The sequence below is a fragment of the Simochromis diagramma genome, unplaced genomic scaffold, assembly GCF_900408965.1.
Source record: "Simochromis diagramma unplaced genomic scaffold, fSimDia1.1 OVJJ01000603.1, whole genome shotgun sequence".
Taxonomy (NCBI): Eukaryota; Metazoa; Chordata; class Actinopteri; order Cichliformes; family Cichlidae; genus Simochromis; species Simochromis diagramma.
The window spans coordinates 5,416,727-5,441,905 of record NW_024387414.1 but is presented as its reverse complement, the minus strand read 5'-3'; the positions used below and the strand labels follow the sequence as shown (position 1 = coordinate 5,441,905).

The following is a 25,179-nucleotide window of genomic DNA, read 5'->3' as shown; positions in this document are numbered from 1 at the left end:
CACTTGCTTAAAAGCTTAATTTATGTCACTGAGACTTCAACTGAGCTGGTAGGGGGTGATTTAAAGAAAAATTGGACCAGGACTTCCACACTCTCTGTGTGGCGACAGGGAGAGAGAAAAAGTAGTCACACCACTCTGGAAATACTGCCTCCAGTCAAATACTACTCTGGATGACACAGTTACATTTAAAGACTTCATGTAAATCTCCTCATTGCCATTTAAATGGAATGAAAAGAAGGAATAAAAGACAGTTCTGACTGACAGGGTGAGAAGAGTGGAGAGGAAACTGGAGGACCATAAAAGAGACATTTGCAGAAGAGAAACAAGAGTGCTGACAGAGTGAGGGCAGAAGGTGAGACTATGAAAACAGAGGCTGGAGAGGGGTTAGAAGGAGGAAATGAATGGGAAAAAATGGGTGGATAAACAGAAAAAAAGAGAAAGGAGAAAATATGGAAAGTGGAGAAAAGAGGTCTGAATTTCACACAGAAATGATGAAAGAGGATGTGAAGAGTGAGGAGAGAATGAGGAACATGTTAGCCTGAGAAAAGCTCCCAGATGTTTCTCAATGCAGCTAATCTGCATCCTAATAAGTGAGCAGGAAACTAATCAACTCATACAGTTCTGCCTGTCAGTCTCTCTCTTCATGTCTTTTCCATACACATAGACACACACTGACATGAACACACACTTTGAGATGCTCATGTTGAGATACCCGCCTCCTTCCCATCACCCACGATTTTATCCTTCTTTCTAATTTTGGAGTTTATGATTTCTCCCATTTCCTCCCTCCTCAGCAGTAATCATCCATCCATCTGTCCACCAAGCAACCACTTTGCATACACAGTTTTTTCACAGCTTAATGTGGATCCACTTTGCTCTGCATACGATTTAACAGTCATGCACGTCCTTACTATGTTTTGTAATAAGTGCAAATTTTAAAAAAAATCCTTTTACACTGTTGGGGGTAAAAATGCTAAAATTTCTCCTAAATTATTAAATCTGAACACATGCACAGGTATTTTCAGTCATGTTGTTACAGGTCTATAAAATCAAGCCTCCAGCTACGCAGTCTGCCTTAACAAGCCTCTGTGAAAGAATTGGTCATTCTAAAGAGCTCACTGAAGAGTGTCGTATTCTAATAGGATGCCATCTTCGCAGCATGTTCCCTCCTAAATATTCCCAGATATTCAGCTGTAAGTGGCAATATTGCAAGTGTGAGTGTTTAGGAACCACAGCAACTCAGCCATGAAGTGGCAGACCAAATAAAGTTAGGGATGTGGGAAGTGCTGGGGTACATAGTAGGTAAAAGTTGCCAACGCTCCATTGAATCATTAACTGCAAACTGCATTCCAAACCTCCTTTGGTATTAATGTCATCACAAACACTGTGTGCTGGGAGCTTCATGCCATTGGTTTCCATGGTCCAAGCAGCTCCTGTAGGTGTAATGTGTAGGTGGCACAATACTTTTAACCACAGACTGCTGAAGCTAATGAATGGGTTCGATTATAACAAACTGGCTGAAATTGAATCGAAACTGCTGCTACACATTCTGTGGTTGGCTTCATTGTTGGTGTCTGAGAAATCTGTACCATGCTGTGACTGCAAATATAATCAATGTCAGATCCATTCTTGTTTGCTTTCACCCTCAATAAAATCTCCAGAAAGACCTGGAGGAAAATATCAGTTACAGAGCAGTTGAATAAGAGTTGCAACATTTCTGTTTTTCCTCTGTAATTCTCAATTAACAAACTTCATTTTAACTTGAAAACATGCATTCTACCACTAAAGGTAATAATGCAATGCCTGATCACAGCAAATAAAGCACCTTCCAGGATCCACCTGGCTCACAAAAGTACCGACACAACCTTGAGATGCATAACTACACATATAATTGTAGCAGAGATTGTGAGACAGGTGTCATATAGTAATTTTTCTATTCACTGCTTGCCAAATGTGGATCTTCAGGTGGTTATTATGTCTATATTATTATATTTCTCTCTAAAGCACAAAACTCAAACATCAGAACTAACCATCATCTTTGTGTTATACTGAAAACCTTTAATTTCATCTTGCATGTGCTAACCTGTTTTTACTGAAATTAAAACACCAACTTTGTCTCCAAGCAGCTCAACCTGAAATGTCCCTCTGATATAATCATTTCTGGAGAGAGAGGGGATCACTGGAGATTTCTCTCCGGTGGAAGTGTGCATGCATGAAGTATGCATTAGAGAATTAAAGATGATATACTTTAAACAAGACTATCATGCACTTTAAATATAATTTTGAATATCCTGCCTGTTGGTATCTAATCAAGACAGCAGACCTGTGAATGATTTAGTGCGTACTGCAGTTAGGTAAAAAAAATTATTTATCTAGAAAATGATTAATCACTTTACAATTTATATTCTCATTCATATTCATTTATATTCTTTCTGAATAAAAAATACAAATAGTTCTTGACTCTTGGTAACTACAGTCTCAACATACAACAATCTGTCAGCCAAAAATGTCATTTTTGCAGTGTAGCCACATTCAAAAATTAACATTCATTTCTATTCTTGGCCATCCTGGTGACTTCCATTGAAAATCTTCACATCTAGAAACTGTCACCTCCAACTCAGACCCTGTCTTTTTGTTAGTGTTGTCATCTTCAAGCCATATTAGGTCTCATTACCATCTTATATTTGAATTTATTTATTAATAATATATATATATATGTATGTAATATCCTTATATAATATATATTTTTTTTAAATTTTTTTGTATTGTACTTTAGCTTGGTTTTTGCAAACTAACACTGTATGTGCTGTGTGTTTAACAATTTCTGGCACTCCAGCATTAGGCACTCCATATGGCTGGGTTAAATAAAAGCTATTACCAACAATTCACCTTCATATTAACTAAAATACTCAGGGTCTAAATCTGAAAAGAAACTTTAGAGTATACCAAATTCAACTGACTATACAAAAGAAACCTTCCTTGAAATACTGTCAAAACAACAAGACATATAGAACCGATATGATTTTTACCCTCTGCTTTCAATTTTATTTTATTTATTACAGAATGGCGTCCTTACTGCTAACTTTTTCACTGCTCTGTGGCTCTACTCACAAAGTTATAGCATGCTTGTAAATAATAAATGGTTCTATAGCAACAGAGGTACAGGTCTTGATGGAAAGCACTACTGAGGGGACTATTCTATGTCAGGAGCTTGGAAGCATAAGATGTCAAACCAGTACAGGTTCAGGTCATCTCAGTGTGAACATGCCTGCAAGAGTCCAGGATTCTGGCAGGCAGAAAGGCAAGGTTGCTGTCTAAGGTGTGTGTGATGGAAATTGTGATGGATTTAGCCTGGAAAGTCAAAGTACTTCATGGTATCTGAGCTTTCACTCAGAAACTGCGCACACATGCAAGTGTATACCAGGCTGGACACAAAGTAAATCCTACAGTGGGTGTTGTTCAATAATGCGCATGGGAGGGTTGAGGGATGTCATCTTGAGAAAATGGGATTTCATCTTACAGAACAGAGGACTGTATCAGGCTGTCTACAAAGACACACAACTAACTGACAAAGTGTCAAGGCTGAATATGAAGTGCACGCTTTAGGCCTCACTTACTACAGTGTAATACTATTAGCTGTGCTATCAGAGATGCCTGAATAGAATGGTAAATAAACAGTTCTATCCTCATGGGGATTCACAGGAGGTGCAAGGCTATTAAGCTGAATTTGAGCTCACACTCACAAGGGAGAGGAATGAAATGTTGACAAGGTGTTAACACTTGACAGATACATTTTTATTTTGGTTGCTTGTTGCTCTCTCATCTGTACTCTGCTAGATGGAGTGAAAATGCAACACAGTGAACATGTATGAAATATTTACAACCAGAAATGTAATAAGTGAAGCTGAATGAAGAGGAGACACGGGAAAGCTGACAGTGGGGAGGAAAAAAAAACATGAATTTTGGCGTGGGTGTATCTTTTTGTGTGTTGTTTGAAGTGCTGCAGTGAGACAAGACATGGATAACGATAAGGACGGCAGAGTTTAAAGAGGCGGCACGAAAGGAATTCCTGTTACGGCACGAGGAAAGGGGACGCGTCAAGGTCACACACGTACAAGCATACACACAAAAGCTGTTAGAAAACTAAAAACAAATGACTCTCTTTCACTTTTTTGGCATATATAAACCACCTAATATATAATAGTTTTAGTATTTTGCTATATTTCTTCCTAATGTAGTGGTCTTTCAGATTCCCAATTTGTACAACCATGTTTATTGATGTTGAGCCGACTATGCCTGGAGAGAATCTAGATTACAATGTGCCGCCTCTGATGCACACAAAGTCACCAGCTGCTTCTTTCCTATTAGCTGTAAGGGGTTTCATTGACAGGAGGGAATCCATGCAGAGGTTCATGCCATTTCCTTGCCTCCGTTCTCATTCTAATTACCCAGAACCCCTGCGAACCAGCTTCTTAAAATGTTGCAGAAGAGCATGTAAACAACAAGTTCAAAAGAAAGAATATCAGAAAAGCAGCAGTTCTTCTCTGACTAGAATACAAACTGAAATATGTGCACTTTATGTGGGAACAAAATTTCATCTTGTGTTGGAGCCCAGGGATTTCTGGTAAGCAGAGTCTACAACCAACCAATATATTATAGCCCACTGAATTTGGAATATGGGTTCTGTGTAGGGATGGGTACCGGTATCCGGTGCCATGATGGCACCGGTTCTGACATAAACGGTAGTAACCAGACCGAAAAGCAGCGCACATTTCGTTGCTTTATTTCGGTGCTTTTTTTTCCTGAGCTGTGATACACTTTAGATTCTAGCCAATCATTTTACATTTCCGAGGATAGCAGGCGGGGCCAGGTACGTACGTTCTTTTAGAGCAGAGCTACAGATTAAAAATGACCAAGGCAAAGCGGTCAAAAGTCTGGCTGTACTTCACAGCAAAATATGCAAACTCAGCAGCCTGCAACAAGTGCTTTAAGCTGATACTGTGATACTGTCAAAGAAGGTAACACCTCAAACCCGATGAAACACCTGGTGACGCATAGCGTTTTTTTTAAAAGCCGAGAAATGCGCCGTATTTGATAGCTTGCTGTGAGACCTCACACCGAGCACATCTACTGCGGGTGGGTTGCCTGTTATCGGACCCGGAGTTAGCAACATCCCCCAAAAACACGAAGAGGAGAGTCCTGGCCCCTAGCCCTGCCAGTGTAGCAGAAATGATGACGGATGATGATGGCAGCAGCAGCCGTTCTTCTCTGCGTGAGTAGCTTAATGTTGTACGTGTGTAATTTACGTTGAGTAGACTAACCACTTATTAAATTAATGCATGTAAGGTGAACTAGCAAACATCATCATAGCTACATGCGGCTGTCTTCTTGTTTGATGGCAGGTACTCCCTTCACCCTGGCCAAAAAGGCTAAAATGACCAAAGTAAAAGTGGAAAACAGTTAAACATGAGAGGTTTTTGGACAAAGTTTGTGTTTTTTCCATTGTTTAAGCACTGCTTCCAGCCAAGAGTGATGCCATAAATCCCCTATAGCTGCAGAAAAGGCTAACATTGTTATCTTTTTACAAAAAAAAAACAGCTGAACATGAGAGGTTTTTGGACCAATTTTGTGTTCTCCATTCTTTAAGCACCGGTTTGAGCACCGTTTAAGCACCGGCACCGTTTCAAAAGTACCGGTTTGGTACTGGTATCGGATAAAACCTAAACGATACCCATCCCTAGTTCTGTGTATCTAGGGATAAAGATTTGATGAATATACTTAATTTCATTGGGATTTTTGTAAACAGTATTGCGACAATGATTTCAGGTATTGTTACTGTCTATAAATTAAATACCTTGCATTATTATGGCACAGCCACTCATTTTTGGCAGTCTGTTTACAGACTGGCGGCTATCTTGTTGCACTTTAAAAAATTTTTTTATATTGGATAAAGGAATCCCGTCATTTCCTACGGTTGTGCAGCATTAATGAGAGAAATCGTTAATAAAAGCCACTTGCTTGTAATCAGTGGCAAACTACTGTGTAAAGGTTGAGTGTGCGTGTCGATGTGTCAGCATTTTTGCTTGTGCAGAATCTAAAGATGTTTTAAAATGTCCATCAACTTCAGGAGATTGTGACACTTTCTTTTTCTACATCAATAACCAAAACAGCTCAAGATCAAGGTTTTCTGAGGAAATCAGAGCAAGTTTGTTGAGGTGATGATATGAAGATCCCCAATCAGAAGCTTTCCTAGGGACTGCTAACTGAGCAGCATCTTAACTGTGCATGTCAATGCATCACTTACCTACTGTAACCTACTGTCATTATTTAGCTCATGTGTGACAGCGCTGGAATCCTATTGCCATAACCGTCTGTCTTCTCTCTTTTATAGTTTCTTCTTTGTCCTCTTTGTTTTTCTCTCTGTTTCTCTCTTTGTACTTTTTTGCAGGCATTTCTAGCTCAGAAACAGCATTTTTCTCATATCCAGTTACCAGCCCCAACAACCAGAGAGTTTATTTTTATATTGGTTGCAGTTTATTGTCTTTTTGTGCTCTTCTCTCTCCTTCCCATTACTCCCTAACTGGCAGCAGATGGCTGTCCCATCTTGAGCCTACTTCTGATGGAGATTTCTCCCTGTTAAAAGGTCGCCAAGTGCTAGCTCAGAGAGGATCACTGGGAGTTTCTGTCTACTGAAAGTGTGTATGCATGAAGTATGCATTATAGGGTTATAGATGATAGGCTTTAAACAACACTATCATGCACTTGAAATATAAATGTTAAATTTCTGGCTACTGGTAACTAATCAAGCAGGTGTTAGCCATAGTAATGAGACGGCTTGTGAATGATATAGTGTGAGCAGCAGTTAGCTGGAAAAATTATTTATTTAGAAAATGATTCACCACTTTACAGTCTATATTTTTGAACATCATAATGAAACAAAATGTTTTCTTTCTGAATAAAAATATTTGTTAAATCTTGTCTTGACAGTCTCAACATATAATAATCTGTCTGCCAAAAATGTCATTTTTGCAGTGTGGTCACCTTCAAAAATTAATATTAATATCAGCAGCAGATTACATCTGCAGATGCCAATTTGCAAAATTGGGACTTGGTAAATAATTACTTCCCTTTTTACAGCAATTTAAAGACATTGTTGGTAATATGTGTTGGTGAGTCATTACAACTGCTCCTCTTGCAAATTCTAAATTTCACTTTTTATTTCAGAAACGATTAATAATTCAACCCTATGTAATGAAAACATTAGAGCTTGTCCATATCAAGTCCACGCAGACTACCTAGGAACCACTTGCACCTTCAGTAGGACAACCTTTCAGCTTAAACACGTCTCACAAATGCGAAATGGAAGCCAAGACACAAGACACCTGGGTCAAATCTTAGGGCTACAACTTGATATCCAGGTCACTGCTTCTACGTCAACTAACCTTGACATGACATGTCACAGAACACACCTTGCCATTACCAGGTTGCCAAGTTCCCAGAAACAACAGTATTGCTACCAACTGAACCAAATAGAGGGTTTTAGTGTCAGTTGTAACAGGTCGGTGCAACGGAACTAACCTTCTTCTGCCTCTCACATCCTATTATTCCATGCAAGTATGGCACTGCTCTGCCACTCCTCCTTCTGACTACTGTGTCATTCAAGTGGTGGAGAGAGCAGTGAGTGGTTTGCTGGCTCAATTCAAAGATGTGTATTAAGACATTTAACTGTCTAACTGAACGGGCTAACAAGTGAAGGGTACTTGCACTATACCACTGTGGTGGATACCAACATACTAAATTCCTAAATCCAAACTATAATTTTATTTCATTTTGTCTTATGACTCAAATCACTTGATCCACTATTGTGAACTTGATGTAATTTGAGCATTTGTTACCACCACAAACAATTTGTTTGAGTGGAATGAGGTCTCAAATGCCTTTATTGTTGATCTGCTGTGTCAACAGTATAATGTCTTCATTAAATCAATGACAAGTGAAAGGCATCATTGGTATACAGTGCACCTCAGGAGAGGTTAACTTGTTTTGTATGTAATCCCTTGAAAACAATATTGATTCTGAGGCATAATTTAAGTGTTAGTAAGTGCTAGTACCACTGTGTGTCGTTTTTTGTGTGTGATTCAGAAAGCAGAGGAGGAGGTGTAGTCCCTCCCCTCCCAATAGACAAAACAACAACTGTTCACCAACTGTGCAGAAACAGAAAGGGATGAGCAGCGCTCCTTTTCGTGCTAATGAGCAGAGCAGAGTGACAGATTAAATTGTGCACAGGCCCACCCCAGAGTGGAACTATTTTTACTTTTCTCAAATGTCACCAGGTACTAATGCTGTACAAACATTTTGACTTCAAAAGAACACATCTTGATTTTTACTCAAACACTGCTGCAATAAAAAAATGAAAGAAATAAAATCTATTAACTTAAAAAAAAAAAAAAAAAGTGAGCCAAAAATACATGAAACTATTTCTGAACAGATACTGAAGCCAAAGCTGCTTGTAGTGAGACATTTGAATACAAGTTTTACAGCACTCTTGGACAAAAAGTGTGTGCCGTTTCTTCAGACTTAGTGAACATTTAATAGTCTTCCTTGCATAAAAGAATAGAAGGTATTTTTTCGAGGATCTCTGACAGCTTTGCCTGACTATCAAAAGTGGAAAATGACAGGATAATTGGGTAATGAAAAAGTAGAAAAAGACAAGCAATAACTGTATCAGGCTATTGACTCCCTAAAACAATACACTACACCCATACCCATTGCTTTAACTTTGGGTTAATAACTTTACCTGATAATACTAAATTTTGGTGGTAAATCAGTTCATTTACAACCTGAATCACACATTCTTGGCTTGATTTTTAAATCTTTGCTGTAAAAAAGAAACAAATGCACAGTAAATAGAAAAAAAATGTAATTTACTGCATAATTATTGTATACAATTGGAAATATGGCATGAAAACAAATCAGCCTCTTCAACCTCTTCATTAAAATTCTCTCTGACTGAGAAGGTCATGCTGACTATTAAAAGAGGTGATGCTTTAAAGAAGCTGGCCTGGAGAGAAATCTTTATGATATACACCCTCAACACCATGGGAATAAATAGAACCGATGATTATTTAAATATTAAATGCCTTTTGATTTATGTGACAGTTGATAATTTGGGGGTTTGTCTTGAAGTAAACAGGAACCTGATAATGACTTTTCTAATGGATAAAAGATGGCCAGTGGCTTTGGTATATTAGGTTTTATGCATGTATGATGGATAATGTACTAGCTCTGTCCTTGTGTATATAACTTAATTCATTTTGTGTACCTCACACACTTTAATGAAGTCTTTGTGTTGAAATATCTACGTGTACTTCCACTGAAATGTGACCCAACAGACAAGTCAAACTCACTCTACTGTTTTTGTTTTTTGTTCAACAAAAAAATATCAGGTATAATATATGCTTCGGCCGGCAAAATCCAATCACCAGTTTGTCGCATCTTATAGACATGCCAGCCAGAAACTTCTACCAAAAGAAGCCAGCTCATCTACGATTCGGAACAATCAACATTGGAACTCTGACTGGATGCAGCCGAGAGCTGGCCCAGGTACTCAAGAAGAGGAACATCGACATAGCCTGTGTTCAAGAATGCAAATGGACCGGAAGCAAAGCGGCGGAGATTGGAGAGGGATATAAGCTCTTCTACTGCGGAGAGAGAGCCACTAAGAATGGAGTGGCCATCGCACTCAGCAAACACCTGCTCCAATCTCCGTATAAGATTGAGCGAACATCTGATCGATTAATGTCTATCAGAATCGAACTAGGAACAGCTGACGTTAATGTTGTGACCTGCTATGCACCACAGACTGGATGCAGCGATGAAACAAAAAATTAATTTTGGGACACGTTGGACAGGATCATACGGCGCATCCACAACATTGCGGAGGACACCGTTGGTTCAACAAAACCGGGCGAAAAATACATTGAGAAACAGGTCTGGTGGTGGAATGAGGAGGTACAAAAAGCAATAAAAGCGAAGAAGCTGGCCTGTAAGACTTGGTGGCGATCACGAGCGCATAAAGATCTCACCCGATACCGCTCGCTGAAATCAGCAACAAAGAGGGCAGTGGCCTCCGCGAAAAGACGACACTACCAAGATTTTTATGACCAGCTCCAAACACAGGACCGGACGACATCCCAGCTGAAATCTGGAAGATGATGGGCGACTGCGGTACAACATTCCTTGCAGCACTCTTCAACCATATCACGGTCGAAGACAAAGCCCCCCAAGCTTGGACATCGAGCATCACAGTGCCCAACTGGAAGGGCAAGGGAGACGTCACAGAGTGCACCAACTATCGACCAATTCGTCTACTCTGCCATGCAATGAAGATCTTCGAACGTGTCCTGGAAAATCGGATCCGTCAACTGGTCACAATCACCCCGAATCAATGCGGCTTTGTTAAGGGCTGTGGATCTATTGATGCCATACACGCGGCCCGTTTGCTGATGGAAAAGCACCGGGAAAAGAACAAGACGGTGCACATGGTCTTCCTGGATCTGGAAAAGGCATTTGATAGGGTCCCCCACAAGCTGATTTGGCGATCATTACAAACTCATGGTGCCCCGGAAGCCTATGTGAAATGGACTCAGCTGCTCTACCGTAATGTCACAAGCGAGGTCCGATGTTCAGCGGGAACATCACCAGCCTTCCCGATTACCGTTGGCGTCCACCAGGGCTTGGCCCTCTCGCCCCTGCTGTTCACTCTCTGTATGGACACCGCGACGGCTGATCTGCAATCACCACATCCATGGAGCCTCCTGTATGCAGATGATGTGTGCCTATCAGAAACAGAAAACTGCCTAGCCCTGCAAACCCAAACACAAGCATGGAAAGACTGGCTCTTCGAAAACGGCATGCGCCTGAACATCAAGAAGACTGAGTACCTTGAATGCAGCCCCCAGACCAACAGTACCATCACTATCGACGGCGAGCCGCTGACTAAAGTTGCCCAATTCAAGTACCTCGGGTCCCTTGTCACCTCGGACTGCGAAAGTCTACCAGACGCCAGACTCCGTGTCAACACAGCGTGGAGGAAGTGGCATCAGGTGAGTGGAGTCTTATGTGACAAGAGAATGCCAATCTATCTTAAGGCGAAAGTCTGTAAGTCAATTGTGCGCCCAGTGGGACAAGTGACGTCGCTGGCCAGCACTCTACGGGTCAGAGTGCTGGCCAGCGACGACCAAACACGAACAAGCTCTTCACACCATGGAGATGAAGATGCTGAGGTGGCCTCTGGGTCTAGGCCACAAGGAAGACCAAAAAAGCGCTGGATGGACCGAATCAAGGATGATATGAAGGCTGTGAATATTACACCAGAAGACGCCCTTGATAGGAAGAAGTGGAGGAAGGCATGCAAGATAGCGGACCCTGTGTCGCGGGATATAAACCGCTAGGAAGAAGAAGAATATATGCTTCACAAAAAAACCAATTACTCCTCTTCCTCTCATCTCAACTGCCATTGATTCATTAATGGCACCAACATAGACTAGGAGAAGTGTGGTTTTATGTTTTGAGAGGCAATAGAGTGCAATATAGTGCCTTATGTGCTGTACAAGGAGACTAGATTCGAAATGGCCTTTTGGGAGAAGGTGCATTTACTACAGGAGATCTTTTTGTGCGGACAGTGGCCAGTTTAATTTAAGATGAAATTGAACAAAAAGCTCAGAGAGATCCCTTTTTCACCACCAACTGAGTAGCTCCAGGCTAGAAATCAAAATATGACAGATAATAGTCATGACCATCTGCTTTTGAGGTTGGGGAAAAGACTTGCTCATGTTTAATGTTCCTAATTGGTCTAGGAGGGGCTGTTACAGAAAGAAAATAAGAAAAAAAGGACTAAATGATAATATATTCAAATTTCAGTATGTGTATGTTATCTGGTGAGGACAGCTTGGGAATGGAAATAAATGTTCTTCCTTCATGTTGCCCCTTCAAGGGACTGGTTTCAGCATGGGGAGAGTAGTGAGAAAGGGAGCATACTTGGCAAATCAGTCCCTTACCCATCACTTTAACGAAGTAGGCATCGGCTTCGAAATTGTTCTTCAAAGCGTGAATTCTCAAGTCCTGTTTGCCCTCTGCCTTGCTCTGAACCAGCATGTCTAAAATACCCTGCAAATGAAGACAGACACATAGATAAGGGACAATGAGAGCATGGCATGGTGCTTCTTCTGATGTACATTTTTATCCCTCTGACATACTGGATGTCTCATCCAGAATTATCGCATCATCTCTATTCCGCCGTCTTTCTCCTTTCCTCACTAAGTCTCTCTTTCTCTCGGTCTCATTTATAAATTCTCTCTCAGGGGCGAGTGAGAGAGCCAAGCACTGAAAGCGGGAGAGTTGAATTTAATAGACAGGCCACATTAGCAGTAGTAATTAATTCTGATAAGACAAGAACATACAGTAGATCGCAATACAGCTTCTGTACTATATGTAGTCTCTCATTAAGAGACTGGGGGTGAGTGCTGGAATCAAAGTCTACGACACACACAAAGAAGGATTTTGACAAAGGTAGTGTGTAAGAGAGTATGTGTAGATGTTTTCTAGCAAGGCCCATTTGCAGCATTAATTAAATGCTTAATATCACAGAGCAACACACTTAACACACTTAATGAGAGCAAAACCTAACAAATCATTTCCCAACGTTTGGGAAAATTAAAGTATAGCTCATCTTGTTTTATCTACTCTTCCTCTATAGTGGTGTGTTGCCAGGTCCTGCATCTATTGCACCCACTCCCACAATGAATCAAATTCCAAAATAAAAATGCACAAAGTGAAGAATAACACTGCAACAATGAGGGAGAGCAAAAAAACCAAAAACCCACAGAGCACTCATGCGCACACACACACACACACACACACAAATACAGTAGCTCAGAAAAAAAGGGGGGGAAAAAAGCACACTCATGCACACGGTACTCCATGTGCTTATAAATATTTTAATAACAACAATGAAGCACTGAACCAAATACTCATATTCTCAGTCTAAATCAGGAGTTATTGCTCCAGAATATAAAAGAAAACCGATTAATGTAAACAATTCTGTTAATGCGTGTGTCAAAAAAGCTTTACACATAATCCACTTTTCTGCATTAGAGATATCCTAGTTTGCACACTCTCTGATATGCATTCCTCTGCTCCATTTGGCAAGGATTTCTTTACGTAGGATTTTTCACAAAATGATTTCAGTTTATTGGTATATCTAACAAAATAAGACAAAAGTGGAAAGACTGTGAGCGGAGACAAATGACCCAGAGCTGTATTCTGAGGGTCAGCTGGATGACTGCATAGTTGACTTGTGACAGTTGTTAATGCTGCATTCATAAAGAGAAAAGTACTATACTAATAGCCTACCAGTATGAAGTAATTAATTAATTAATTAATATGAGTTCAGAAAGAGCAATATTGTTTTTGACAGCAGGGAAATCTGACTAGTTAATGCTTTGACTCTAACAATCTAACAGAGAATGGTAGGTCTAACTAATCTAATGTTGACATTTGTTCACATGATGTCAGCTCTTAAACTAGGAGAGGTGATGAGTGTGGATGCTTTTTGCTAAAAAAGATGAGACTAACTTGTCTGATATTCTCAGAGTTTGCATGTAAGAGTTCAGGTAAGATTAACTTGTCAGTAGCATCGGATCTACTTACACAAAGGTGGATGACGCTTCCCTCATCATAAAAGCAAATCTAATATTGCAGTGGGAGTTGTTATAGTTGTTATTATAGTTAAATTTTCAAAAGTACAAATATTGCAAGCTGCATACAAGGCTCCTGTGAGTCTCCTAATGTATAAATAACAACAAAATAAAATAACAAGGTTAAATTATTAAATATGCTGCACATGGCTTTTTAAGTATATTTAAAATAGGCTATATTTAAAAGAAAATCAGCCGGCTAAAGAACTGTAGTTCCACTAGACCAAGATTATCTTTGGCTATGGAAATGTAGTCAAAACACAAAAAAATTATTAAGAATAGTATCCATAGAAATGAGTTTTTAAAAAGGCGTAAGAAATGGTACAGAGAATGATTTATGAAATACTACTGGACAGAACTGAAAATCAACACAAAATTTAACTACTCACGTCCTCATAGATGTCAAAGAAAGTTGCCCTGACGGCATTTTGAATGGCTCCTAAATCTGACTGGTCCCAGTGGATGTGGAACATTCGTCCAACACTGTGGCAAGTGTCGCTGTTACAGGGCACGTTCTCCAATAGGAAGGCCTGCTGGCCACTGGGGGGGCAAAGAGAGAGAAGGGGAAAAAAACATTGTAAGTGCATGTTACCATTTACATTTAGACAGTGACAGAGAACCCTGGTGATGTCAAATGTAAGTAATGTTCATGTCATCAGCTGATCGGTACTTTGCTTGTGTCGAGTTTGTTATCTGGCAACAATAACACCACGATGAGTCTTAGCTGGAAGTTTGATGCTTAGAATCATTTGGAGCTACAGGCTTTTACAACAACATGACATTTGTTATGCACTCGGAATTGACAAATTAAAATGCTACAACATATTAATTTAGGGTTGATTTTCTCTTTTTAAGATGATGAGAGCTGCCTTAGGCTGCTGCCCTGAGGAAATTTTGTGCTTTTTAAAAAAACTTTAATAATTTTCTGCATGACTGGATATAGTCCAAACCTTACATTGCACTGTGTCATAGTGTATATATTGAAGGGTGACAAATTATAGGAAAAATGATGAGCCCTTAACTAACATTGGAAACGATTCAGCTGTTTTGTAAGCTCTGAGTTCATTTTTAATATAGTGCAAGGTCATCAAATGCATTATACTATAATTTGGTCCCTAAGATTTGGGACATGAAAGTTTTGGGGGGAGGTTCAAATTTTTCCTCTGTAAACCACCAGAGTGGAGTTTGAGTCAAATAACTAAGATGTGACAGAAATTACTTTAATTAAAGTATAACATTAACTGTTTAGGAAATACAGCCATTTTTGTGTAAAGTTGCAAATAGAAATTTCCAGTTAACTCTGTCAAATGCTTTTTCTGCATCTAAAGGAAATATTGTAGTTTCAAGGTTTTTACTGTATGAGTAGTCTATCAAATTAAGTAATCTACGTGTATTTGTTGATGAGTGCCTACCTTTTATGAAACCAGTTTGGTCAGGATGAATTAAGAGGGGGGTTATTTTCTCTAGTCTCTTTGAGAGAGCTTTGCAGAATATTTTTAAGGTCTACATTTATAAGGGATATTGGACGATAGCTTGCGGGACTATACAGGGTCTTTGCCTGGTTTTAGCAGGAGATTAATGTTTGCAGAATTCATATTTGATGGAAGTCTGCCCTTTTCTTTGATTTCCAACAACGTTCTGTAGAAAACTGGTGCTAGAATCGATCAGAATTCTTTGTAGAATTCTGCAGGAAAGCCGTCTGGACCTGGAGCCTTATTATTGGGCATACTTATCAGGGCTTCCTGGAGTTCACCTGATGTCAGTGGCGAATCCAGTGCCATTGCTTGAGTGTCTAATAATTTTGGAAGAGTTATGTTGTCTAAAAACTGATCAATTTCCTTTTTAGACAGGTTTATTTGTGGTGAATACAATCTTTTATAGAAATCCCTGAAAATGTTGTTTATTTGTTTTGGGTCATATATTGTGTTCCCAGATGAATCTTGAACAGCACATATAGTTGTTTTTTATTTATTTATTTTTAGCTGTTTGCTAGAAATTGACCGGATTTATTACCATGTTCATAATTTTGTAAGCGTAGTCTTTGTACTAAGAATTTTATTTTTTTATCAATTATCTCATTTAATTCTAGTTTTGTTTTGCATATTTTGTTCAATGTTTCCTGATCTTGGTGGCACGCGTAGGCTTCTTCAAGTGATTTAATGGTTTTTTTCTAATTCCTGAATATTTTTGTTTTCTTCTTTCTTTTTATGTGATGAGAAAGAAATTATTTTACCTCTCATCAGAGCTTTCCCTGCGTCCCATAGAACAGAAGCTGATGTTCCGGGAGTGTCATTATAGTCTAAATATGAAGTCCACTCTTTTTTAAAATATTTAATAAAGTCTTCATCTTTAAGCAGTGATGTATTAAATCTCCAGTTTTTACTTGGCGTAGTATTATTCTTGTGCATTAGTGTTAAAGATACAGGAGCATGATCGCTGACAGCTATAGGGTGAATCTGAATCTATAGGGTGTCTGAAATGCCATTTTTATTATAGTGCGAGGTCATCGAATGCATTAAACTATAATTTGGTCCCTAAGATTTGGGACAATTTTTCCTCCGTAAACCACCAGAGTGGAGTTTGAGTCAAATAACTAAGATGTGATAGAAATTACTTTAATTAAAGTATAACATTAACTGTTTAGGAAATGCAGCCATTTTTAATAATATCCAATCCTCAGTATAAAATACTTATGGACCTCAACTTACTTTGATCTCTTTTATCCCATGATAAAACATTTCTACCCTGATAAGCCCCTATCTGTACAGAAAAAAGGGGTCAGTGAACTGTTTCAGGAGTATGAAAATGATGTGAATCTGACACTATGGCTTTTAAAGTGGCAGAATATTAACTAAAATGAACACAGATGGAAAATTCTAGACAGATATGTCACAAAGTACCCTCCACCACCATCATCTTCATACCAAAGGAGAATATCTTTTGGAAGAATGGTGCCCCATTCCTTCATTGAGTTACAAAGATAAGTTGAGGTCTAAATACTGAAGCTTACTGTGGTATTTCCTGCACCTTGTATTTGGCATTTCTTTACAAATGCAAGCAAATAAGTATACTTGATCATATACTTGAGCTGAGGCAAAACCCAACCCCTTTCCTCTATTTTCCACCCATCTCTGTACTTGCACTTTTTCTGTGCAGTCTTTGTCACATCTTAATTCACTGGCGAGACTAAATTAAATCTTTATCACTGGAGATAGCTATCTGTACCTGTTCTTAGATCTCAGTGGGATTGCTGAGCTTTAAAAAAAAAGAAAAGCTGCTGGTTTAAAAATAGAATAATTGTGAAAGCCCTCAGTCAATCAGGATTGTAAACACCCATCCCCACCATCACCACTACCCACAAAGCTAGTACAAGCCTCTGGGGACTAGAAGATAGACCGCAAGCGGGGACATCTTTCATCAAGAATATTTTAGAAAGACTGTGTGATCTTTTCAGCAGCAGGAAAACATTCTATCCTCATTCTTCCAGAAAATGGTGAACAGAAAAGATAAAATACTGTAATGTATAGAGTGTGTTGCTTGATAAAACCATGATTGATGGAGACGTGTCAATACGATTATCTTATCCTCCTTGGAATTGTGTTTGACTTTGCTTAGCATGCGATCTTGTAGAGAATATAAAAAGGGGGCACATCATATGGAGTCAGATGGAGTCAAGAGAAGTACCACACTACGACACGATGCACCAACACAAGTTACTATTGTGTCACCCACAAAGGGAGGAAGACACGGCAACAAAAGAATCATTGTAAAGTTTATGTAGTGATTATGAAGTGTATGCTCTATTTAAAGTATCAGCTGTGTGCGGTTGTTACATTATGGCACCATAGTACATTATAGTTGCAACACATATCTGATAAATGGTGATGTTACACAACAGCAAGCTTCAGAAAGTGGAAACCTACTGGTCAAATTGGTACTTGAAATATGCTTGTAAGCCTCTCCACTGCTGTTAGCTGTGTGATAGGAAAAAACGGAGCTTGTGGAACCAGGAGTAAGAGAAAGCAGATGAACAACTTTGGTAATATTGTATTTTATCCCTGTAGTTCTTTTCATAAAGCATCTAATTGAAATTTTGATTGTTGCTTTTCACAAAAAACACAAACTCCTGTAATCAGCAGCAAACAGTTCAAAGTTTTGCTAAACTGGATCGTCTGACATAAGACCTCATGCTTACTAACTTCCAAACACAGAGATGGAGAAGCTACAGAGCTTGGAAACCTTAATTGTCATGTAAAATGTTGACATATATTTGGATGGAATTAACACGTGCAATGCAATGAGCAGGTTGCCTCTGCAATATTTGAGTTAACTGAAAGTAATAAATGTGCATTTAGCTGTTAATTCCTAGATTCAATAAGGACAAGAATCTATATATAAAACACTTCAAAGAGCAGGGAAGAGCAGGAATTTAATTAATTCCTATAGCAGGGACGTAACGCTTCAGGCTCAGTGTCAGCTGAGATGGTGTGCTGCTGTTTCAGAATAGCTATATCTCTGTGTGGGGTGAGTGGGGTTGAAGGGTAGGGGCTGCGGGGGAACCTCTGTAGGATTAACTGACTTTGGCTGTAATTACAGCTGGAGGTTTGTTTAAGGTCATTCTGTGTAACCCATGCGTACTGACAATGAACTAGTCCTCCCCTCCTCATTAGGCTTAATGCAAACAACACTGTATCCAGAATGTGATCGGCTCTCATTAGGACCTGCAACTGCAGCACCTACTGGACAAGACCCAGTGTAAATGGTGAGCACTGATTGGCTCACCAGCAGATAATCATGCCTGTAGCCAGATACATTTGTTGACATTCAGGGAGAGTATCTCTGTTTGTGCATGTGTGTGTTTGAGTGTGTGTAAAAAGAAAGTAACGTTATCAAAGTTTCAGGCTGAACTTTAGAAGGTATATGATTGTTATTCGCCAATATGTGTGTGTCCTTTCTGAGATTTTCGTACTTCAAAAGAACCTCTTTTCCAGCACTGCAGGGGTGGTTATGGTAGGGATGAACTCAAGGTCATAGTGTGGATCAGACTCAGACTTACACACAGGTACATGTGCTCTCAATATATACACACATACACACACACACACAAACACACACAACTTTGTTCTCGGCATCGGTTTTATGTTTACAGCAGCAGGTAGAGGTGCAAACCTGATATCTATTCATATTATACACATGCACTCGTGCAGATGACTACTCTGAACCAGGCACGTGCAGAGGGGGGGGCTAGAGGGGCTTGAGCACCCGCCCCTTTCCTGATGGGTGCCCAAGGTGCCCTTTTGTTGAGGCAACTTTTTAAAAAAAAATTATTATTATTTTTTTAATGTGTGTGTGCGTGCGTGCGGAGTCCTGTCTGTGCCCCTCAACAATAATATTTAACTATTAATCACAGTTTTGCTAAATAAAAGGATCTGGCTTGCATCAGTCACATGATCACATTTAACCAATGATCACCCTTGACGGCAGAACGCGCTGGTTACGAGCCGGGAACGAGCTCACAAAGAGCACGCGCATTTTTAGCGGTCCGGAGCTGTAGGAGAAACACAAGTTAACTCAGAGACACAGACTGATGCGACAAAACCAGTAAGTAGGTGTACAGCGCACACTGTAGTGTGTAGCACACAGGAGTATTAGCTTATTACGTACACGTTGGTAAGCTGTCTTGTTGCAACTGACGAACTGAAACAAACGAGCGTGCTGTGTTTGCAACAGCGTGACAAACATTACCTGTCCTTTTATTAACTGCACAAGTAGTGCTGGTCGTAGCTGCTGGCTACCTGGGTAAGGCTGTCATGGGTCTGTAGCTCTGTCACCGTTTTAGGGAACATATTTAGTTTTAAAGTATTTAGAAACATATTTAGTTTTAAAGTAAGTTTCCGGGCTTTTCCTGCCTTTCTGGAGGGATTATATTTCACTAAAAACGATCTAATATGCATGTCCACATAATTATGCATTATTATAATTATAATATATTAAAAACACACGCTGTATTTTAAAGAACATACATTAAGAAGCAGATTATATTAGATTTATATTTTAAATAAGACAAAATTTGGATTTTACAGCAGTAAAATTATTCTATCTCTACAGTTTAAAAATGTAATAAGCTTTGCCCTGCACAGAGTGGATAGTGAAACAAATGGAATCATCATAATGACATTATTTCATATTTATTACTTTTTTCCCCTCATTGCTTTATTATTGTAGCTCTAGTAATAAATAATAATGTAAGGATTCTGGATCAGCACCGTGATGCCCATAGTATATACAGTATTCTGAAGAAGGTCTAAAATGTCACTGTGTGTGCGTGCATGTGTGTGTTTTATTTAGATGGATTTTTAAAAAAAATATTACTCATGATATAACATTGTCCAGACATGGCTGGTAAGGACATGAGGAGGAAACAGCAGGAGCTGTGTGAGGCTACTAAAGGCAGGGCTATAACATTTTTCTCTCATCATTTTATTATAGATTAAGTGCAAGAGTTGTTAGGTGTGGATAATTAGATTATAGTTTATTGCAATAGCAAGTTGTGCCTTGTTCTCAGATAGACAGCAAGTGGAGAGTGATATATGAAAAGATGGGATGGAAGGAAGAAGAGAAGCAAAGAGTGATTCACAGGCAGAGCCTAAATGATTTCTCAGTTTTTTGTTGCCTTATGGTTCCAAGTGCTGTCACCAATCTTTGCATTTAGTTATTATCTCATGACACTTGTTTAATCAGCTACCATCTCTCCTATGGACTTTTTAATGTCTACAGTCTCAGATCAACACAGCCCCGCCCTCCAGCACTATCCACAGCAACCCCTCAACAGCAACATTGTACCCATCAGGTAAAACATCGGCTACGTTTGCTTTGCCTTGTTGCTCATATTAGATTCTTGATGAATGTGTGTTGTTGTTATTCAGCCTGGTTCAATGTGCCCCTTTTTAACTTTGAGCACCCGCCCCTTTAAACCTCTCTGCACAGCCCTGCTCTGAACCAACAATTTCGCATGCTGGTGTTAATTTTGATTTGAGCATCACAAATTTCTTTTTGTGTAATATAGTATTATGATTCAATATGTATTCCTTGTTTTTTGTGGGTTTTTTTGTTAGTAAACATCTACTTCATGTCCTCTATGATGTCTTTCCTGTCCACATTTCTTTTAAAACAATGTTAAGACATGCCACTCTTAAGTGTTTAGCATACTAAGTCAGATACATGGCGACACAATGTGTTTTATATGGCAGTCAACTTCATGGCAGTGTAATACAGTATTTCATTTAATCAATGTAATGTAAATGTTTTGGTGCATTCCATTTGAAATTGGAAGACCTTTTCAACTGTAACGCCTTGTTAAGTTGGACTTCGAACTTGAATGGTTGAGCACCCTCACCAACTCCAACTTCACCTTCAAAGATAGTGGCAGTGCATGTAAACTTTAGTGACTGGTTGTGACAGGCTAAATAACCCATACAGGGACCAAGTTCTATCCATTTGCAAAAAAACAAGCACATTGTTGTACTGCAGCTATACTCTGTGACTGGTGTTGTTTAAAGTACTGCCACAATTGTTCTATGCTGGATTTATTCAGCTAAAAAAAAGTAAAAAGGATTTGCAGATTTGTGGGGGAGTCTTGTGTATCTGTAATCTGTATCTCACATATTCTCAAAGTGAAGGGAGCTGAATTTGTCTCCACCACTAAAAGGATTCTTCTGTTAGAGCCCAGCTCAAGAGATCACAGTGAAAATGGTGTGCGCTGTCCATGGTCCTGAAGTTACAACAGTTTGATTTTATATTTTAATTTGAATGCAATAAACTTTATTAAAGAAAGATTGTTTTCATTAAATGCATTGATCATAACAAAAAATAGCACCTTCAAACCATCAACACTATTCAAAAAATTAAAATGAAAAATGTGAAAAATGTGACTTTCGATGTCTAATGTCCAAGGGGTAATTATTTTAAGGATAGGGTCCAAAATCAACACTTTCTTCCTTCATTATTTCTAACTTTCAGCCATTTAGCATTGATTTTGCTTTTTCAACCTCACTACACAGGCTGTTTAATTCATGCCACATTAGTTGGAAAGAACACAACAACAAAATATTGAAGAGTAGTAACAGATTTTTCTGTGATGTTCCTGTGAGGTTAAAATATATAGTTTTACTGAAATGAGATTAGTTTTAATGGGGTTACTCAATACCAGGAGAGAAATGTCCATTCTTCTTATTTCATGGCATCAAATTCTTCTGCAGACAATTATGCACCAATGAGTGAAGTCAGTTATTATTATTATTGCTTTTTTTTTCTTTTTTTTTTCTTTTTTTTAGCTTTTCTTTAACCAGGAAGTGAATACAAACCACACCCATCCTGCTAGTTAACAACTGAGTCATCATGCTGTTTAATTTGTAATAATGTCATATTGATCACAGCTTCTTCATCCTATATTGGTAATAAAACGTTTAAATAAAAACCAACAGTTAACAAAAAACATGACATCAAATGCATGGCAAGACTTATTTTATAAATACCCTAATTGCATATTATAAGGTCTTTACCTTATGATATAAAACATTTGAGTCACCTGTTGCTGTGATTTGGCGCTTTAGAAATAAAACTGAACTCAAAAAATTTCAATTGAATTGAATATTGAGCCTGTACCGACACTAATATGTGTGTGTATCTGAGGTAGTGTGCTTGAGAGATTCCATTATTGTATGAACCCAGTGTCAGCTCTGTTTTCTTGTGTGTGTATGTGCTTGTGGGGAGTCTTACACTATTTCAGGCTCTATCCACCTTCTCTCTAATTGGCCTCCAGAGGGGTGGTGAGTTGGCAGGAGGCTGACCAACTGATCACACCAATGACCCTTCTCTCCCTCAACCTCAAAAGCTCAGAGGCACCACTGTTACCTATCCACCTTTGTCCCTTTCCTCTGTCCATCCACTCATTCTTCCATCTACTCAATTCCCTAAAGCTGAATGACTAAGCTAACCTGGCCAACTTCTTCTTCATCTCTCTCTTTTTTTTCTTTTCTGTTCATTTCATTTCATCTCATCGGCCCTTCTGCTTCTCCCTCCACCTCAGTCCAACCAATCATATGCTTTTGTTCCACATTTCTGCCTTTCATAACTCCAAGGACTAACACATAGCTACAAGACATTTTAACAGTGTGTGTGGGTGCATTTCAAATTTCTCTTTTTGTTTTGATAATAACGACATTACAGTGCCAAGGAAAGACTCCCTTCTTCTTTCTTTGGTGAAATGACCTACTGTCCCTTTATTAATTCTCTCCTCTATTTAGCTCAAAAACTTTCTCTCTCTTGATGAAAATACTTGTGAGGGTGAGGTTAGTATAATTTACCTAACTATTTATTTCATTATAACTTTAAAAAACAAATATAATAATATAATATACTAATAATATAAATCCACTCTCAAATGTGTTTTTACAACAGGGTAATTGTACCGTACAATTTTGTTGTATGCAGACAATCTCACCCAGTACATTGCAGACTGTAACCACGTAGCTATATGTAGTCTCTCTTTCATAGTCTATCAACCCTAAAACATTTTGTGTTGTTTTGTGTGAAGAAACCTTACCATTTAATCTGCTTTCACACCATCTCAATCACTCGCTAATCAAATTGATCCAATCATAACAAATTCGTTGTTTATGCTACTTTTCACCCATATTAGAATACATGATTTCTGCAGCAGGTCTATCTTCTAACCCATCATACATTCATCCTCCAAATTCACACCTTGCCTAACATGTTTTTGTGCCTAATCCAGAGCATGTTGTCTTTTTGAGTAGACCTGCTGCAGATTAGAATGTCTACTAGCCAAAAATATAGATATTTTTTATTGATGAAGAGTGAAGATAAATCAGTATACTGTTGAACTGTAAAACCTTCATAAAATCTAGACTTAGATTAGGATGGTTCTTTTAATCCTAAATATTATGTAACTACGTATGATCTGGTTTACCTATTTGCAATTAATTTTATTATTATTTTTTAAATCCTGTGTTTATGATTATGCATTCTGCTTTTGTGTGTCTGATTTCTATATAGTAAAAATATATAACAAATTAATAAAGAACACTTTCACAGACAAGTTTTAATGAGGGCAAATAGTACTGGTACTAGTAGAGTTCTCTGTAGCCTTATAACAGTTATATAATACTATTAACCCACTCTGAAGGAAGGAAATAACCCTGTTGATGCAATCACTGTGGGAATCTCCAGTTGCAATGATTCAGATGTAGCAGTCCTCCAACTTATTGACCAGCTGACAATAAGAGAGACTGAAAGACTGACAGCAAGAGGAAAAAAAACCCGAAAGACACGGACGAAAGGTGAACGAAGGGAACGAGTGGGCAGGTCCACGTAGACGAAGTGACAGTGAGACAGCGATATGTTGTCATGGCCCCGAGGGGCTGTGATTTCTCATTCTGCTAGCCACTGTGGTGATGAACACAGGCAGTGACTCACAACGACACAATCAAAGTCAAAGTACATCCTTTGGTAGTGTCACTCCCCTACACGGTCCGCCTGCTGTCACTCACTCTTTCATCCTCACTGTCTGTGTCTGGCTGCATCTTTGTCCTCGCACGCTTTACAAAGTCAGCTTTCGTCTGAGTCTTGCCTTACTTGACTTTTTCTTCACAAGCTTATCAAATAACAACCACCAAATTGTTTTGTTCACCAATATGTCAAACAAGGTTTTCATTACAAAAGAAAATCACAATCTGTGAAGCAAAATTCACGTATCCATTTCAGGGTTGCAGACGGGCTGGAGCTTACCCTAGCTGTGATAGATTGAGGGGGAAATTACACCCTGTCAGGTCAGAGAAGTTTGATAGCTAAAGTTAAGTTTTGTAGAGATGGGTATCAAATGGGTGCCATAGTGTCACCATGGTCTAATTGACTTAAAAATAACAAACTCGTGTATAAACTGAAATGATTTACCTAAATTACTGATGCACTTATGATACAAAAATAGCAAATAAATATTATATGCAACCAATCACTGGACTTGTTCAATAATTTTGTTTATTTAAAAAATTTGTAAAACTAGTGGCTTGTAAATCAGCTTTAGCTGTGACATCTATGACAGAGGGTAGAAATTATACTGGATAAAAATCTACTCGTTAACATCTTGATGCTTGCACTATGATAATAAAGTAATTTGGATTTACTGAGTTACTAGACTTCTGGTTTATTGTGCTTTTCACAAATCAGTTCAACTAAACTGATCACCTACATTTTTATGCCTATGACTGTGTGCTAAGTACAGCCAAATAGAAATCGGATTACACGTGATCTTTACAGACAAATACTAAATGAAGAATAGACAAAAAAGTTAAAAAAAAAAAAAAAAGTGAAAAAGTATACAGCAATGGAGTTTACTCAAGAC

General features: G+C 38.7%; 1 protein-coding gene across 1 annotated transcript in view; it reads right to left on the bottom strand.

Annotated features, from left to right (window-relative positions):
• Window positions 1-25,179, bottom strand: part of itfg1 (integrin alpha FG-GAP repeat containing 1) — a 148,242-nt gene that overhangs the window by 49,471 nt on the left and 73,592 nt on the right. Inside the window, exons 11-12 of the mRNA XM_040011120.1 lie at window positions 14,147-14,297; window positions 12,060-12,168 (exon numbers count right to left, since the gene is read on the bottom strand). Coding sequence (XP_039867054.1) covers window positions 12,060-12,168; window positions 14,147-14,297 — 260 coding nt within the window. The remainder of the gene's footprint in view (window positions 1-12,059; window positions 12,169-14,146; window positions 14,298-25,179) is intronic.